Raw genomic sequence first — 18,986 nt, 5'->3', positions numbered from 1 at the left:
GATGGTGACATGTGAGGGTGAAGATGTCACGGGGAGGGGCAAGAGGACACACGAAGGAGACGGCCTCTGAGATGATGTCACTGAAGCGTTGGGACCTTAATTTCCATCCCCGGTTTCCATGATTTCATGTAAAAGAATGCGGGCGAGGATAAAAATAAATCCAGCCATAAATAAGCGTGGAATCTGGAGTCGTCAACTAACAATGCCCGCTCTCTGAGCACCTGGGCTCAGCCCGCAGCCGGCCACGGGGCACCGCCGTCCCCCCCCCCACTCCCCCGCTTCCGGGTGCCCCCACCGCGGGCGGGCCACTTCCCCCTCTGTGCTTCCAAGACCTGGAAGCTGAGGGGAGGCTGAAGGGACCCCGCCCCCCAACACTGGTCGCCACGCCCCCGCATTCTGAGCAGAGCTGGCTTCCACCGATCCAGGCAGCGCCCCTGCAGCTGGAGTCTGTCTCCAAAACTGTAGTGGGCTGAGCCCCAGGGAGCCCTGATACTGTGGCGGGTTCCAGGTTGGGCTGCTAGCAGCAAGGTCAGCAGTTCTAAACCATCAGCTGCTTCGGGAAAGAAAGAGGAAGCCTTTGACTCCCACCAGGGAGTTCTCAAAGGTCGCTAGTTAGATGTGACTTGGTGAATGTGAGTTTTTGGTGTTTGGGGGTTTTGGGTGCACACCAGGGGCCCCTGAGGTGATGGGAAAGGTTCCTCTGTCTCTGGCCCTCCCAGCCCCTTTCCTCAGGGGCCCTCAGCCCCCCACAGCCCTCCCATACATCCCTGCACTGTTTTCTCCTGCCTGTGCCTCTCATTGCCACCCCTCCCCCCATGAATTTTCTACCTTTAGGATCGATCCTTCAGCCCCCAAGTTCCTCCCTGGGTAGACCCAAGCCCTGTGTAGCCCCTTCCAGGTCCCTGCCCTCCCTCTCCCCCCAGGTGTCATGGCCTATCTCCCTTCAGAACCCTCTTGCCTGACCCCTGACTGCCTTCCTGCAATTGAGCAGGAAGCATTGATCTGTATCTGTGCAGGCAGGCCCAAGCCTGCTGCTGACTAGATTGGAATCGATCCGGCCTTTCACTGGGCTGCCCACCTGGGGCACAAAGAGCCCTGGTGGCCCTGTGGGTATGCTGCTGCCCGCTAAGCCAAAGGCCAGTGGTTCCAAGCCACCAGAAAGACATGTGATCTGCTTCTGTACAGACAACCGTCCACAAAACCCTCTGGCACGTAAAGGGTCCCGTGAGTCACAATCCACTCGGCACAGACAAGCTCAGCCTGTGGGGACCAGGGCTGTGGTGTGGGCTTGCTTGTGCCCGGCACGCTGAGGGGGCCTATCCTGCCAGGCTTTATAAGCCCCCTGGCCAGGAATGTCTTTAATCCATCTATTTTCACTCTAGCGTCTTAACCAAGAGTTTGGGTGTGGCTGAGGTTAAAGACCTCTTTTTACAGGTTAGTGCCCTCTGGCTCAGAGAGGAGGAGGAGATTTGAAGACCAGTGTATAGCTGAATGGTTACACCCACTGCATTTGGCCTGTATTCATTCTCCCAGCCCTGGGCTTCCAGTGCCCAGTGCCCGGGCCTGTTCAGAGGTGAAGTCAGGAACATCTATGTCCCAAGTGGCTCCAGGAGGCCAGCCGCCCCTCCCAACGGCACCAGGAGGGCCCCCAGCCCCTCAAATAAGAGGCCCCAGAAGTCTAGGCTAGCCCCCCTGCCATCAGGCCCAGCTGATGCCGAGCACCCACAGGGAGCAGGGAGGCAGGGTTCATCCAGGTTCTACCTCCTTTCTCCGAGCCTCAGTTTCCCTTGGGTCAAGGAACCCTGGATCTCAAGGCATGCCAAGCAGACCAGTTCCTCCTCCTACGGAGAGTCTTGTCTCTTACCCTGCACCCCACCCCCTGGTTCCCGGTGGTCTCCTTCCTACCTCTTTCTCATCAATGGGTGGGTATCCACAGGAGGGGAGGGGCCTTCCAGGTGAGCCCTCTGTGTGTGGGTGTGCTCTGCTCTCTGCTTAGGCCTGCTCTGCAGCCCCTCCCCACCTGTGTCTCCATCTGCCTTTCTTGGTGCTTAGTTGGTGAGGGGGGGACCCCTTGGGTCTCCCATACCCCTGTCCACCAGGCTGGTAAATGGTCTTATTCATCCATCACGCTGGGTCCCCCCCACAAGTTAGAAAAGGAAGTGTTGTAGAAGTGTGTGGGGAAGAGGTTGGGGGAGGGGGAGGGAAGAACAATTCTTCGGGTCCAGAAGGGTCAGGAGGAAGCAGCTGGAAAATGAGAATTGGATACCTGTCCTGTTGACGCCTGTATGTGTCCAGAACCCTGGAAAGGCATGATAAGCCTGATTCTCTGGCCTGAGGGGAGGCAGTGCCTCTGATCTGGGCAGGGCTGGGACCCAGCCACAGGGCCTTGGGCAGAGTCTACCCTGGCCTGGACAAAGAGGGAGCTATGGAGTGTCCATGGTCCTTAGCTATGGAGGACCTCCCTCTGCCCAGTTGGTGGTGAGGGCAGCAAAGAGGGAGGGCAGCAGGGGTGAGTCACCGCTGTTACTTCAGTGCCCCAAGCACCTCTGTCTGGATCTATTACCAGGTTTCCTTTGTGCACACCCTTTGCCAGGTTCCCAGTCCTTGGGAGATGACCACATGTTCCTCCAGGGCAGGGACTGGCGATTGATTGTGAAGGTGGCTCCTGGTCTCATTCAGTCAGGGCCATCTTCCTGGGTTCCTCCAGATCTGAAATTACATTAGCTCAGGATTGCTCTTCTTTAACTCAGCTCACTTTGGGCTTCAAAAATGGGCCAGCCCGTATTTCCTCCTGTAAGGTGCCAGCAACAAGCTCGGCTACACATATAAAGTGCAGAGCGGGGGGTGGGGGGCTCGAGGTGTGTAAATAAAAGGAAACCTTATCTCACTCCCTGTCCTCATGAAGTCCAATAGAGCCTGTACCTTCTGGGAGGCTTGGGGGTTGTCCTCAGTGGCTCTACCATGGAAATGGGGATTGGAGTGCCTGACAGCTGGGAGAGGTGCTGCCAGGCTCCAGGCAATCACGCTGAGCATGGTGGGCAGGCCCTGTGAGCCGTGGGACTCTGTGCCCATGGAAGCTAGGTTATTCTTTCCTTGGTTTGTGTGGGAGGTGCTGGGTCTCCTTGGGCTGTGTCTCTCAGGGGGACACGTTTTTAGCCTTAGCCCAGGGTGGTGTGTGTGTATGTTGGGGGCAGCGGCCCTGGTGGCTTTTCCTGGGACATGGTGAATCTTCTCTTTCCTCCGATGGTGGGTCATGGGGTTGAGGCCCACCCAGCCATTGGTGAACGGTGGGTGTGTGGAGGGAGGGCGAGGGGTGAGAGATTGAGCTTAAAAGAACCTGGCTGCATCCCAGAATTCCCAGCTTCTTCCTGTCACCCCAGCCTGCCCTGCAGCGTGGGCGTGAGCACCTGTGTCTGTGGCAGCTCTCGGATGCCCCGTCCTCGTCCTTGTCCTCAGCTGCACTGAGGGCGTGCATTTTGGAGTCTAAGGATTGTAGGGCTGAGGGGTGGGGGGAGTCACAGTCTGGGGGTAGGGAAAATCTAGCCTTTGACCCAGAAGTGAGGCTGAAGTGTACTTCAACAACTCTTCCCACCCCAGAGGGCATGGTGGCCCTGGGGCCCCTGGTCACTGCTGGGCTATAGCATGGCCCCCACTGAGGCTGAAGGGGGACGACAATAGGGCCCGGGTCAGGGGAGAGGGGTCTCCCTTGGGACTGGGGGCTGGAAGGGGATTTGGTTTGAGAAGGGGTTTAGAGTTCTGCGTGGAGACCGCAACCCCACCCCCGGCCTTTCTCTTTGCTTCTTTTGTCCTGTCCTTTGTCCCTGTGCGTCCCTCCTAGGTCTTGAGCGTGTGTGAAGGGGGAGGGGGGAGGAGGAAAAGAGGGAGGAGGGGAGGGCCCCTGGGTAAGGGCTTGTGAGCTGTTCTGTCCGCTTTCTGCCTCCTTTGAGTTTGTCCCCAGTCCATCGCTCACTGTGCTCCCTGTGCCCAGCCTCTCCTGTCCGTCCATCTGTCTGTCTCTGGGGAGGGAGGGAGAGGGGGTCCCATGCCCCAGGCCCTGGGCCTCCAAGCTCCTCGAGGAGGCCAGCGTAGCCCCCCCCCCCCATTCCCAAGCCGAAGATTAGCGCAGCTCGGGCTTGAACTCCCCTCCCTGGCTTCCCTGGGAAGGAAGCCTGCATCCTCCTTGCGTAGTTTCTCAGAAAGCATCTCAAAGGAGCAGCCCCCTCCTCACCGGGTCCACCCGCGTTAGGAAGGAGGAAGGGCGTGCGAGGTTGGTGGACCAGTGGCCAGGATACTCAGCGCCCCCCTCCTGACCCCAGCCCTGGCCTCACCAGCCGCCCGCTACCAGCACACCCGCGCTGGTTCCTTGCCTCCACTCCCAACCCTTCCTAGGAGCTCTAGGGTCCCTCCCCACCCCTCCTGCTCCTCTCATCCCTTAGAGAGGGAGGGGCAGCCCTGCCCCCTGCCCCTTGCCAGGCAGCCCCGACTTGCAGAGAGCACTGGTGGGGGATGGGCAGTCCCCGGCCGGGCACGCCGTGACCCTGCCGTGCCCCTCTCCCCTCTCCTAGATCCGGAGCGGAGCAGCCCCCCCATGCTGTCTGCGGATGATGCCGAGTACCCGAGGGAGTACCGGACCCTGGGGGGCGGGGGCAGCGGGGGCCGGCGCTTCTCTAACGTGGGGCTGGTGCACACGTCCGAGCGGCGGCACACGGTGATCGCGGCCCAGAGCCTGGAGGCGCTCAGCGGGCTGCAGAAGGCGGACGCCGACCGCAAGCGCGATGCCTTCATGGACCACCTGAAGAGCAAGTACCCGCAGCACGCCCTGGCCCTGCGAGGCCAGCAGGACCGGATGCGCGAGCAGGTGAGCGCGCGGGCGCGAGCGCGGCGGGCAGGGCCGGGGCCGGACCCCGCACCCCCAGGCTCCCTCCAGTTCTGGAGGCGTCTGGAGCTGACATGGGGGCGTGAGCATGAGCGAGCCGTCTTTCCAGGGCGGTTGCCCAGGTTTGGCCCTTTCTGCAGCCTGGGGAGGGCAGGGACCGGAGCTCAGCCTGCAGCCTCCGCCCACTGGCTGGCGTTGGGAGCCTGGGCCGAGTGGCGGGAAGGCGTGTCCTGGAGGACAAGGGAGGGGTTGGAAGGACAGTTTTCGGGACTGGGCTGAGGCCTTGAGTGTCTGCGGGTCCAACGGGGGGTGGAGTGGCGACGCTCGAGATGACACCTCTGTGACCCGGCCCCCACTGGAAGGTCAGACCTGGGAGACTCAGGAGAGTGACTCTTGGCAGTCCCTGAATGAACTGGAGCCCACAACTTCCTCCTGGCCGCTCCCTGTCCCAAGACTCACCCTGTGTGCCTCTGCCTCTTTGCTGTCACCAGCCAGGCTCAGAGAGGACACTTACCATCTGAACCCACCCCAGATTGCTGAGTTCCTGAATCATTATATCCATCCCAGTGCAACCTTCTTGTCTATAGGGAAGTTCTTTCTTGGGATTTGCCTTCTGCTTGCAGCCACACGCTGGTGAGAGTTGGCGGTGGGGTTGGGTGTGCTGAGCCCTGGGATTCAGGTGTTGTCCAGTCTGAGGGAGGGTGGCAACTTTCAATCAAGGCTGGGGGAAACTGACCCCCACCCCCACTTGTCTTGCCCAGACACCCATTTCCAGGCTCTGAAGAGAGGGGCGGGGGATGGGGGGTATACTTGCATCCTGCTCCCTCTGCAGGGAAGGACACACATAGAACATTTCTTCCGGTGCCTTATCTACCTACCCCCTTAGAGGGGCCCTGGTGCCATTTGTAGTTACAAGTTGGGCTGCCAACTGCAATGTTCACAGTTTGAAACCACCAGTGGCTTCACTGGAGGAAGACGGGGCTTTCTGCTCCTGCAAAGAGTCAGCCTGGGAAATGCATGGGGACAGTTTTACCCTGTTCTAGATGGTTGTTATGAGTTGGCATCGACTTGATGGCAGTGAGTTTTGTTTTGTTTTATCTGCCCCTCTGATGTCAACTCTGTTCTGTCAGACGTTTTCCCATCCCCCAGCCCCAGAATCTTGCTGGAAGAAGGGCCCAGAGCGGGCTGAGGGCCTAGTTGGAGATGAAGAAGATGTGGCCCCTCATCCATCAGGGAGCCCTTTGTCCCTGGGTTCCCTCTGTGTGCTCTGGTTGGGGCCGGGCATCTAGCTGAGGAAAAGGCTGGGCATACTTGAACATGAGGGGCCCAGTCAGTTGAGAGGGGAGCTCTCTAAGGCAGGCCTAGTCAGGGAAGGCTCCCTGGAGGGGGTGGCATGGAGGAAGCACCTGTCACTTTGGGTACAGGAGAGGAGTTACCTGACAAAAGCCTTAGTTTGAAGGGGAGCTCTGAGCCCCACCAGGCTAGGGCAGAGGCTCTGGCTAAGCGGCAGCTGAGGAAGGTGAGGGAGCTGATTGAAGAAGTGGATCCAGATGTGATGGCTAGGGGCGGGGGTGGTTTTTGTGTGGTGACTAGGAAGAGGACAGAAGGGACAAAAGGAAAAGGAGGTTGGAGGGTAGACTGAGCAAGGTTTGTTTGCTGCCTGCATCTAAGAGGCAGTGACAGAAAAACTTTAGCAGCAGGAAGCTGTTGGTGCCTTAGAGAGAAACAGGGGGCTGGGCAAGGGAAATCTTTGGGGGTGGGTGGAGGAATCAGGGAGAGGAATTGGAGGAAGCAGCGGAGCTTGCACTGGGCACCAAGCAAAAGCAGGACTCCAGGGCCCAGAAGTCACCAGAGGTAGCTGCGGAAGAGGAGAAAGGCCCAGAAGGGGAGCCAGCAGGAGTCAAGAGGGATGGAGGAAGAGGAGCAACTGTTGGGGATGATAGGCTGTGGGGTACACAGGAGCTAAGAGCACACGTCCCATGCCGTGGAGAGGCAAAGGCCAATTTTGAAGGCTGAGGAGAATCAGCTGACCACAGGCCTGTCCAACCTGTCTGAGGATTTGGCCGGAAAAGACAAGGCGGCTAGGGCAGCAGCTGCAAGGGGCAGCAGATCTGGGAGGGAAGAAAGAGGTAGGCCTGCCTGCCAAGTTCACTGCTCAGAGTTGGCGCTCGGTTATTACTTCTGAAGCCAGTCAGAGTCCAGGTGCTTGGTGGCTTGCACATTCAGCCCACGATTCATTCAGGCATCCTTCCTCTGATTGTAAGTAGGCACACCGTGGGCTTGGCCTGGCTATGCTGTGGTCAGTGTTCAGCCTAGTGTTGGCTCAGGGGGTGATTGTGGACCCAGTGGCTAACTAAGAGAGGAGGGGAGAGGAACACACAAGGGACACACATGGGAAATAGGTTTTGAGGGGATCTGGAGGGATGGCCTTTGAGCCTCAGGTGTGGCTTGACCTTGGGGTGTGAGAAGGAAGTCATCGCTTCCTGAGGTAGGAGAGAGGAAGGTGTGCACACTGGGGGGAGGCCAGTCCTGCAGAATGGAACATCAGTGCCTGTCTCAGAGAGGCAAGGAGCTCCCTCAACGAGGAGGGAGAGGAGGAAGACTTGAAGGAGGGGGCAGGTTTGGAACTGCTCCCTCACAGATTACACAGGGAATTTTCTCTAAGAACTGGAGGAAAGGATTTCAGGGGGAAGACTGGCCCTGGGCTCAGGAAACTCCCAATCTGACAGGAGAGAGGAGCACCTGGAATCCACCCCAGCCCAGGTCAGGGATGAGCCAGTGTTGCTGGTCACACTGTATGTAAGCCCTGTGCCAAGACTCACCCAGCCATACCCTGCTCCCCTTTCGAGTCCCCCAGCGGCTCCTGCCCGCTCCCCCTAATGGGGTGTACCCCGCTTCGCACACACAGGTTGGCGGCTGGACCGTGGACCCCGCGTGCCTCCTCAGCTCCCTCTGCTCCCACCTCCATGGCGACTCCGCCCCCTCCGGGGCTGGCCAGCCGGCCCAGGTGAGTCACCTACCTTTTTTTGGAGGGGGGATACCCAGGATTTTTGTTTTGCACCCCTTTCTCCTTTATTTAGGAGTCCTCACCCCTCTCAGGAGCTCCCTCAGTCCTGCACCCACATCTCCCGTGATGATCCAATTCCCCACCACCACCTCCCCAAACCTGTGCCAGGATTTGCCTTTGGAGAAGGAATTTTTTGAGGGGGATACTTGGGGTCCCCCCCACTGCTTTCTCTTTTAAATAGGAGCACCCCCATACCTTTTGAACTCAATTCCCAGCCCCGCTGCAGATCATTTGACCCAGCCTCCCCCACCCCACAACTCTGAGTCTTCCATTTCTGAGCTGACACAAATTTCCCCTGCTGTCTTCTCACCAGGAAGTTCTTCATGATGTCTCTCCCCCAGCCCTCCTGCTTTATGCAAGGCTTGGCCTCACATTTTTAAGGGAAACTTTCGTATGTCACCACTTATTCTGAACTTGTCCCCCATCAAGCCTCAATTTCCTTGATAGAAAGATGGAGTTCAGCTTAGGCAGGGGCATGCTCAGACAGGTTCCAAAGGGCTAGGGATCCCTGGTCAGGTCTGTCTGCAACCTTGGGAGAAGAAGGCCTGAGGGGCCAGGCGTCAGTGTTCCAGGGAGGGGGTCGGGCAGTTCCAAGGGGACTTTGGCTGGCAGAGCTTGGCTGTGGAGGCTGAGGAGGTGGCAGGCAGGCAGTCCAGTGGGCTTCCAGCTTCCCTTCCTCACACTCTGGTTCCATTGAGAAGAGCAAAAAGGCCCGACTTTTTCCAGGGAAATTAAGAGAAAGCAAAATAGCAAAGGACAAGGAGCCAAGTGTAGCTCAAGTCTAACACCAGATTGGCACGCTTGGCATCAGGCACAGGGCATTCAGCCTGCTTCCCTTCCCGGTCCTCAGACTCATCTTGGCTGAATTTCAGCAGAACAGGGATGTTTCTGCCTCCAAGGATGGACAGCAAGTGGTGTGGACCTATCTCTAGTGGCCCAGTGCATGATGGGAGCCAAAGTGGAGCCCAGACAGGGAGGGATGCCCATGGGGTAGAGGTCCTCCCCAGACAGAGCTTCTTAGAGCTGGGGTGAGAGGAGTAAGGCTGGACCTGGTGTGTGCTAGACCATGGGTTCTAGGCTGTCCCCATCAGGATCTGCTCTGAGGAAGGAATGAGCAGAACTGGAAGGGTCGCTCGGCGCAGTGTGTCCTAATGGTCAGGAGAAGTGGTCATTCCCAGGAGCTTGCCATTACGTGATGGTTACCCAGGCCCACCCTTCCTGTCCTCCAGGCCTGAGCCTGAGACCGTGAAGTGCAGGATCAGAGAGGTTCCGCTAAAACTACAAGCGCACAGCAAGGCAGGCTCACAGGGCAGATGGGAAAGTGAGGTGTTGTCCCAGGACACCCAGCTGCCTCTGGGAATTAAGGTGCGGGAAGGGTGAAGGGACGAGGTGCACAGCTGAGATCCGAGGGAGCAGGGGGCAGGGGTGGGGTGGGGTGGTGAGGACGGGCTGTATGCTCTGGGAAGGTAGAGAAGCAGGGGGCAGGACACCCCCTGCCCCTCAAGCCTTAGGGGGTGGGGACCGGAGGCTGGACTCCAAGCCACCGCCCCTCCCCCCGCTTCCACCAGGCGGTCTAACCTCCCTCCCTCCTGCTGCAACCCGAGTCCCGGGCGGCGGGCCGGCGTATCGGGTGACCGCGGCGACGCAGCCACCAGCCGCCGCCGCTCCTCCGCGGGGCCGCGCCGGCGGGACCGCGCCGGGGAGGGGGCCAAGGGAGGGGATGTGCTCGGCGGCGCGCCGCGCCGAGCCAGGTGGAGTCGCGGTTACCGGGGCGACCAGGGCCCGGGCCGGCTCGGCGGCGGCGGCGGCGGCGCTCGCATTGCAGCAAAGGGCACCGGCGGCGGCGGCGGCTGCGGAGGCGGCCGGGGGAGGGGAGAGCCCGGGAGGGAGGGAGTTGGGGGCCGCTCCCCCTCCCCCGCCCGGCGGGGGACCTGGGGCTGGGGGCTCTGTGCATACACCTGTGGCCGCAGGTAAGCTGGAGCGGCCGCGGGGGCGGGGTGGGGGGAGACGACGGGGGACTGGGGTCGCCGGCTGAGGCTCGGCGGGGGTTGGGGAGCATGGAAATGGGGGGCTGCTCCGCGGCGCCTCAGGACCATCCGGGCGTGGGGGATGCGTGGGTCACTGCGGTTCGCGATCCCCAAGAAACGCCCCCTCTTTCCCCCTCCCCCACTGCGCTCGCCGCCTTCCGCGTGGACCCGGCGGGTTCTCCCCCTACCCAAATGAGGATGCAGCCCCCCTCCCCCACCTTGGGAAAGTCACGACCTTCCCAGGGTGCTCCCCTGCCTCCAGCCGCAGCGTAGGTCCCGCGGCACCCCCTCCCCCCACTCTGCGCTCCGAGAGGGGAGGTGTCGCTGGGCACGCCTGGGGTGGGGGTTTGGTGCCATGCGTCCAGTGGGCTGCTGATCTAAGCCTGGTGCAGCCGGGGCGAGGCGGGGGGCGATGTTTACGTGAACGTCTGTTCGCTGGAGTTAGAGGTGGGTGTGTGCGCCGGGGCACGCGGCCCAGGGAGGCAGGAGTGGGTGAGGAGCCTCGGAATGCTCTGTCAAAGAGGGGTCACCTAGCCTAGAGGATGGCTTCCAAGAGAGGGGTGAGGAGACCTCTAGGCTGGCTGGGGTCCTGGGGTCAGGCGGCCTTGCCCAGGGCACTGGGTGGGGGCACAGAGCAGCTGCAGCCAAAAGAACCTAGAACCTCCCTCCTTATTCCTGGCTGCAGGGGCTGGCCCGGGAGTGAGGGAGGGAGTTAATTCCTCAGCCCCCAGAGGGAAGAAGCCTTTTTTCTCCCACCAGGGAGTGTGAGGACGCCCTGGCCTTGCTTCCTTGGGTCTCCAGGGCTCCTGCACCCTTGTCTGAAAGCCTTGTCCCCTGGGGGGGGGGGGCCTTTCATCTTCTCCTCTTAGAACACCAGTCTTTTTGCCCCAGCTTCCAGAAGATTCTTCCCCAGGGTGCCACCCATGTGGCCTGCTCTCTCCTGGAGGACCCTGTTTGGCCTCTGGCCGACTGCAGAGAAGGGAGACCCGACTAGACCACCTTCACCTTGGTCTTGCAGGGTTTGCTTAGGGTTTGGAGCCAGGCCTACTTTGGGCCTTCTGCCTGCCTTCCAGGGGGATTTCTGGTGCTGGAAATTCCCAGGGAAAGGCCTGGAGTCTGATGGAGGACATACTGAGAAGGGGTCCGAGATACCCCTTCCTCCTGTCGCTGCCCCTACTGGACTGGCATTCATTCATTATCAAGTATTTGTTGAAGGGCAGCTGTATGCCAGGCACAGCAAGTGGGACGGAGAGCCAGAAGAAGGGTGAGGTAAAGGATGACATGTGTTGGCTGGGGCATGGCTGGGAGTGTCCCCCCTTCTAGAACAATGGAGAAGCTCTGCTCAGTTTCCCAAGGCTGACCTGTGGATTTGCACCATGGAAAGAGACAGACACCAGGGGCAGACAAATATCTCCCCACCGTGGTTCCCCGCCGCCGTCCCCTCCAATGACACAGTCTCCTAGAGACCCCGTGCCTTATTCCTGCTGGGACCCACGTGGGTGGAAGAGGATCCTTCTTCCCGCTTTCCAGAAGGCAGGTCTGAGGAGCCAAAGTCTCTCAAATTCCTCCACAGGTCACTCCAGCTTCTCCAAGAACAGCCGAGGTCCCCTTTCTGGACTTGGAGGGTCCTTCTGGTGGCACTGCTGTCCTCTGCCCTACCCCCACCCCCCCACCCCCTTCCAGGGGATGGGGAAATAGAGATGAGCTGGCAGGGCCAGGCTGGACCGCCTGCTTTCCCCCACTGTAGGTGACGTTGAGGGTGAGGCATCTGCTGCTTTTGAGTCAGGACTTTGCTTGCCTGAGATAGGGTGTCTGGGACATCCTAGGCATGGGACCGTGTCTCAGCATGGCCAGAGGCAGCTTGACCTGGCGAGGGGGGCAAGGAGGGATGGGCTTTTTTCTTGGTGTGAGGTGGCCCTGATGTCCTATCTGTGTGCTATGGCAGCACTGCTTCCTTTGGGTGTCTGTCACTGGTGGGTGTCTGGACGCACAGGTGGCTACTCAGGTCTCCCAGGATGTGTTCCTGGGGATCTGGGGGGGCCTGCAGAGGATGGGGGTAAATAGGCCTCCGTGCTTCATGTGGGAGCAAGTCCGGGTCCCGTGGAGGCTGCATGTGTGTGTATGATTAGAGCGTGGTCTGTGCCCAACGAGCTGTCCCGAGTTTCTGGCTCTGGCAGACAGGATGGGGGTGAGGGCTTCTCTAGTGGGGTGATGCCCGAGTTCCTCTCTGTGTCTTCATTGCTCTGTGCTATCTCTAAGGATTCTCCTGAGAGTCGGGGTCCGGCTCTGGGGCTTGCTGGCGGGTTGTGGGGAGCTGGTGGTCCCTGTGTCCACCGCCTGTGATTGGTGTAATGGTGGTGGGTGAAGGGCGAGAGGCCGGCTCTGCAGGGCCGTCCATCACTGCCGCATCTGCAGACATGACTCTCATCAGAAACCTTCCCGTGCCCTCTGCCTGGCTCTGCCTGCCCCTCTGTGTCCTCTCCCTCGGCCACCCCTCCCCTGCCTGACGCCACAGACAGCTGTAGCCAAACCTCCTGCTCCAGCCCCTTCGAGCTCCTCCCCTGGGCCCAGGGGAGTCATGTGTGACCATAGATTGTCCCAGGCACTGCCTGGGCACTGGCTTTGCTGCCCCCCTTCCCCTGCCTGTCATGTGACTATTGTTTTCATCTCTTGGAGCTAGTGTCATTGGGGCACAGGGACTTTGGTGCAGATGGGAACCATCCTGGCAAGTGAACATCTTTAGCCCAGTTCTCAACCTGTGTCTCCCCACTCCGCCCCCGCCCTCAGTCCAGCAGTTGGCCGATGGCAAAGCCGCCTTCCCAGCGGTGCCCTTCAATCCAGCCCTTAGCTAAGTCTTCCCTGCTATCTAAGCATTCAGGTGGCATAGAACACCCAGCATGCTGTCCTTCCCCTTTTCAGGGACTTCAGGGTCCCTCCCCTCTATCAGGGGCTCTGAGGCCTGAAGAACCTTGTCTGCTTGTGCCAGGCACCGCAGAGCCACACCATCTGCTGCCTCTGTCTTCCTGCTGAGGCTGGCACCGGTCAGCAGGGTGCCCCCTGCCTTGCCAAGAACCAACCCAGCCTGAGGGCTATACCACCTTGGCCATCTGGATAGGCTGTAGGTCTCCAGGGAAGGCAGGGAGACCCCGGGTTACTGTGAATGAGGAGGAGTTAAAGCCCCACACCACATTGAGGCTCGGAGACCCTGCCTCTTTCCTTCCCTCAGCCCAGGTGCCCAGAGTCCTGACCCCCTTTGCCACACCCACGGCCCCTGATCCACCATGACATGTGATCTAGGCTGACCATCATTTGAGGCCTCCCTGGGGGGCCAGTTCAGGTCCCACTCTGCCCATTCCAGTGACACCCAAGACTTCCATCATCATCTGGCCCCAGCCCCGCTTTGTGGCTGATCTGGTCATTTCCCAGCAGACTCTGTGCTGCCCACCTCTGTACATTCACCCATGCTTTTCCCCTGCTCCACATTTCTTTCCTCCCAGTCTCTAGCCTCGTCCTCTTTTAAGACCTGGTTCAGATCCACCTGCCACCCCTTCTTTCCCTCAAACCCCCCCCCCCCACCGTTCACAAAGAAAGTGTTCCTGGGAGGTCACAACCAGGTGCCATTGCCCTGGCTTCCCAAAATGATGGCCATCTGTGCCCTTCCCCCACCTGTGAGAACTCCGAGGGGCTTGCAACCATCTGGAACGGTTCTCTCCGCTCTACCAGCATCCAGGGACTGTTCAGGGCCCTCTGGGCTACACGGAGAAGCTCTGGGGCTCAGGAGAGGACCAGCTATGCCAGGGATTACTTCTTCCTGCTACCGGGAGGGTGGAGGGCGCATACCCCAGGGATCTAGCCCTGCCCCTCTGCACGCCCAGCCCCTGCGTAACTGTCTCTTCTCTTATTCCCATCAGCAGCCTAACTACTGGAGTTTCAAGGTCAGTGTGATGCTTCTGCTCGGTGACCACTGCATGCGCTCTGCCTCCCTCCACCCTGCTTCTCCACCGCCCCCTGCACAGGCTTGGCGCAGGGGAGGGTGGTTGACACCTCCCTGTGGTGGGGTTGGGGTTTGCTTGGGGCTGCAGACTGTGGCTGCCACGCTGGGAGAGACTGGGGTTGCCTGCTGGGGTCTTGTGGCTCCACAGTGTGTGTGGGCCTCTGGGCTTCCAATTTGGGAACAAGAGGGACTACCTGACATTTGCCCCGTCGGCAGAGCGGGATGACACTGAGATGGATGCCTGGATCCCAGGACCTCGTAGCTTCTGCTTTGTTTTGTTGTTGTTTTTCTCTCTAAGGATGCGGCTGGTTAGGAAGTTAATAGGTTATAATCCAGACTAGAAATGTTTAGGATGCAGCTGTTCAGTGAGGACAGCTCCTTCTCTGTCATGCTTGCAAGGAAGCCTGGCTCTCAGTTACGTGGCCTCTGCTCTGAGGGGGCACTGTGACATAGATCTTGTAGGGCTGTCCAGTAAATGCCCAAAGGGCATGCTACTCTGCCATAAGCGTCCATCTGAGGCTTGTAGCTGCAGTTCCTGGAGTCAGGAAACCCAGCTCTCCCCCTCCCCCCCGTGAAAGGCACAGAGGCACTCTGCTCCACAAGCCAACCTCCTGGCCCAACGCACAGCTTTATTTGCTCGGTGGACTGGGCAGTGCACCACTCTGTCTCTGGCTGCTGGTCTTACTGCTGCTGCACTTCTGCTACTCCTCCGGTGTCATGGCTGTCTCCCAGGTGCAGGTGGTTCAACGCACAGGGATCCTGGGGTCCAAAGGGTGTGCTCCACTCCAGGCTCTGCTCTCTTGTTGGTGGTGAGACTCTCTCCATTCCCCACTGGACCTTGTTGAGGGCATTCTTCTATGGACTCGGATCACCATCCAGGGAGGCTGAGTGGCTACGTTGGGTCCCACTGTTAGGTGGGAGGGGCTAGTCAGCAGCCGCTAGGCAGTCAGCGCTCAACAAGAGATCAGGGCCTGAGATCCCTGTTGCCTAAGTGGAGAACTGAGCACAGGGTTGAGAGTCTGTCTGCCTCTTCTAGATGATTGGGACTCTCCAGAAATGCACCCGCAGCCCCTCCTCCGTCCTCCCCGACAGCCAGGCCATAAGCTGAGTGAGCCACCTTAGATTGCTGCTCACTTCCTGGGGTCTTCTAGCCCCTCAGCTCCCAGGCATGGCACGCATGGCATCCTCTTGTTCCCCACGCATTGTTTCTACACAAGCGTTCTCCCAGTACCCTGGTATTGGGGACTCATGGAGACAGAGGGGCGCAGAGTCAAGCATGGCCTCCTTGGAGAGGGCCCGACAGGGCAGGGCTGAATGCTTCAGAGCCAGGCTGCTGGTGGTGACCTCCATGTTGCTCTGAGCTAGTATAGTGACCTAGGACAAGACCTTCTCCTCCCCTGTAGAATGGGCAGGGGCAACAGTGCCCGCCTGGAACCACCTCCGTGCCTCCACCAGTCTAGTTGATTCGGACTCAGGGCAACTCCTGGTGTGTCAGGTGGAACTGTACTGGGGAGGGGTGTGGAGGACTGATTTTTCTTCAGTTGAGCTTTTTGCTGAGGTGGACTGGAACCTCCAACCTTTGAGTTTGCAGCTGAACGGCTGCATTCCCACCCCATGACTCCAGCTGCATCATAGGGTTGCCAAAAACCCTGCCAGTCTCAGGCATGTTAACTCTCCCTCGGGACAACCACCATCGGGTCAAACTAGAACTGCGCTCTATGCCCTCGTTGGCATAGTGGGTTATACATTGGGCTGCTAACCTCCAGGTCGACAGTTCAAAACTACCAGCTGCTCTGAAGGAGAAAAACGAGGCTTTCTAGTCCCATCCAGATTTACAGTCTTGGAAACCTGCTGTGTTCTGTAGGGTGGCTGTGAGCGGGCGCGGACTCGGGGCTGTGAGTTGTGCTGGGTCCTTTGGAAGTGGACTGTCAGCCTCAGCGCATTGTCTGACTCACCTCACTGGCTTTTAGAATCAGGAACTCTGACTTGAGTCCCAAATCTCGGAACCAGAGTCACTCTGGAAACTGCTCAGAAATCTTGACTCCCCGGGCCTGCCTGAACCCCTTGAGATTCTGACGCAGTGAATGTGGGACCTTGGAAATAGTGTTTTCTAACAAGCTCTGGAGTGATTCTGCCTCTCCGTGGACAGCCTCTGAAACCTTCAGGTCCTCGTCTGACCACTCCACTTGAGGCCTGATTTCTGCCCAAGGCTCCACCTGGAGCCCCTCTGGTGACAGGTGTTCACTATCTCTCCTGGGGGTGCCTGTCTTATCTTGGGAGAAGAACTTTATTTGAATGACAGTTTTGTTCTCTTGCCCTCTCCTTCGAGGGAAGTCCTGGCTGTCTCACTTTCCTCTGTCTGTTGCTTCAGCCCCCGGATGGAGGGAGTGCTAGGGTTTCCTCAAGAGAGTTTTCTCAGAAAGGCACCCCTGAGGTTAGGATGGAGCCAGGAATGGATGGAGCCGGGAGGGTGGTCATCTCTTTACCAAGGGTCCCCTGGGCAGGGTCCTTGCTACCTTCTCAGCATCCCTAGGACCTCGTGGCCCCGGCATTCTGGTCTCAATCCTGTCTTTTTACTGGCACCTCAGGCCCTGTGGCCACTCCTTACTCCTCATCCCTGCTAGCTGCCTCATGCTGCCTGAATTCTGTAGCTCCTCATCGATGCCAGCCTGGCAACTACTGACCTTTCGGTTGCCTGGCAACCGCATGACCACCAGAGCACACCGCTGTGGCGTGCTCTGCCCTTCAGCCTGAGTCAAGCTTTGGGGTCCAGGGTCTTGGCTCAAACATCACTCCAGGTGAGCCTCATAGCTAAGCAGTCTCTTATGTCCCCAGTTCCAGGCCCAGCCACTGCTCAAGAAATTGTACTTGAGGTGGGAAGCCTCCTGACATCCCCAGGTCTGACCTTCCGTGTCCACAAACCCTCAAGGCCACCGGGGGACAGCTGGGCACAGTGCCCACTGGAAGATGCATTCTCTTTGTGAGAGTGCTAATCCGATTGGAATGTTAAACCGAGTTAATATGAAATGGAGATTAATTAGGGGTTAATTAGGGTTTGGGGAAGGAGGAAGCTGAAGGAAATAAAGGATTCTTTTTTAGTAATACTTGTACTGACTTTAAAACGTATAAAAGGAATATATTCTGACTGCACATTTACACAGCAGAGAAACCTATAAAGTGAAAAAGAGGAAGCGCCCTCCCCCCCCCCAAGTCTGAGGTCATCATTGTTAATGGTTTGGATTGCCATATTGTTCAAAACAATCTATTTTACAGAAAAATACAACCGGGAAGTCTTTTTTGTTGTTCTCCATGACGTGTGTCTGTGTCTGTCCCTCTAATGGATGGGTTTCTATACAGCAACCCTTTTGGGGAGGCGGGGGTGGGGGCGCGCTGGTGCAGAATGTCTGGGTCTGTGACCCTGAGTGACAGCCCACCTTCAACCCAGATGGGGTTTTAAAGCTCTGTTGAAATGATGGGGACCTTTGCCTCCTGGCAAGGAGAGAGCAGTTGGGTCATTGGAGCAGGGACCAGTCACTGGGTGACACACGTCCCTGGCCCCTGATGGAACTCATTTGCAGCTGGAACTGGTGGAGAGGGGGGAGCAGGTTCCAGGGCCAGGCCCACCTGCTGTGTGTGCCTCTCAGGAAGTGCTGAGGCCTGGCATGTGTGTCCGTGTGCTCCTGTGTGCCACAGTGGTTTAGCATGTGCATTGCGTGTGGTGGGCAGCTAGTCTGTCTACACATGGGAACCAGTGACTTTGGAGGGTTTGGGGTGAAGTCCAGGATGTTCTCGGTGTCCACCCCCTCTGAGCCTCGATTCTGGGGTCTCCAGTCTTCCTTGTTTTCTCCTGGGTCCTGCTCTGCCCCTCACTCCCAGCCCCACTTCTCTGAATTCCACGAAGAATAAATTCCCGCTCACAAACCCGCTGCTTAATTAATGTCTGGAACTAATGCCCCAATTTGCTCAACGATTCTGCTGCTCACCTCGGTGACAAATTCCTGTTGTTGTTGTTCTTTGGAAGCTTAAAATAGCAGGCGTGCCCATGGCTCCCGCTCAGCTGGTTTCTTGTCTGGCTTCCCAGCGTGCTCAGGCCTTTGCCCACTCCTTAGGCGCTGGGTGTCCCTCGGGCACCAAGGCCCCCGAGGTTGGGGAAAGCTCCCGGCCCCACAGCGAGTCTGGAACCAGGAGAGACCTTCCCGCTACTGGGTGTGTGTCAGTGGCTGAGGGGGGCCATGCCCGGGGCGAAGGGGGCTCACCCTCGGTCGGTCCTCTCGACCTGCTCTGCCCCTCCAGACCCGCAGCTCACGCCACACGCAGGGGGCCCAGCCGGGGCTGGCAGACCAGGCGGCCAAGCTGTCGTACGCCTCGGCTGAGTCGCTGGAGACCATGTCGGAGGCCGAGCTGCCCCTGGGCTTCAGCAGGATGAACCGCTTCCGCCAGAGCCTGCCCCTCTCACGCTCCGCCAGCCAGACCAAGCTGCGCTCGCCAGGTACCGCCGGCTGGCCATGCCCACCGATCCGCCCTCCCGCCCCCCCCACCTGCCACCTGCCTCGCTCCTCTCTGCTGGCCTCAGCCACTACTCCGGGCAGCCCGCACGCACCGGTCTCCCTTCCCTTCCTCCGTCTCTGCCACCCTCCTCGCCCACTCCTTCCCCGGCTTCTCGCCCCCGCCCCCCTCGGATTCTCCCCGCTTCCTCTCTCCCCATCACCCCACCCTCAGCATCCCTGGCCCCCCCTCTCACCTTCAGCTCCTCTGTCTCTGCGGCTCCCTCTCCATCTCCAACTCCATCGCGCTGGCTAACTCTCCACCACCCACCCCAGCCTTCGTCCCAACTTCTGTCCCCCCCCCCGTACCGCTGTCCCCCCCCCGTACCGCCACCCCATTCCATTTCCTGCCCCAGAGTCCAGCCCGCTCCCTCCGCGTGGGTGCCGGGACCCCCAGCCTGATGAGTGCCTGGGTGCACCTGCACTCGGGGCCCGCGTCCGGCCTCCGACCTTGCCGCTGCGGCCCGGGCGCCGCGCC

The 18,986-nt window shown here is 59.3% G+C and overlaps 1 protein-coding gene across 1 annotated transcript in view; it reads left to right on the top strand.

Moving 5' to 3' along the window:
* The window catches only part of SRCIN1 (SRC kinase signaling inhibitor 1), a 62,575-nt gene that overhangs the window by 19,715 nt on the left and 23,874 nt on the right, over window positions 1-18,986 (top strand). Inside the window, exons 2-4 of the mRNA XM_075559318.1 lie at window positions 4,566-4,858; window positions 13,882-13,905; window positions 18,258-18,453. Coding sequence (XP_075415433.1) covers window positions 4,566-4,858; window positions 13,882-13,905; window positions 18,258-18,453 — 513 coding nt within the window. The remainder of the gene's footprint in view (window positions 1-4,565; window positions 4,859-13,881; window positions 13,906-18,257; window positions 18,454-18,986) is intronic.

The sequence above is a fragment of the Tenrec ecaudatus genome, chromosome 10 (assembly GCF_050624435.1).
Source record: "Tenrec ecaudatus isolate mTenEca1 chromosome 10, mTenEca1.hap1, whole genome shotgun sequence".
Lineage (NCBI taxonomy): Eukaryota > Metazoa > Chordata > Mammalia > Afrosoricida > Tenrecidae > Tenrec > Tenrec ecaudatus.
This window is presented reverse-complemented; position numbering and strand designations above follow the sequence as displayed.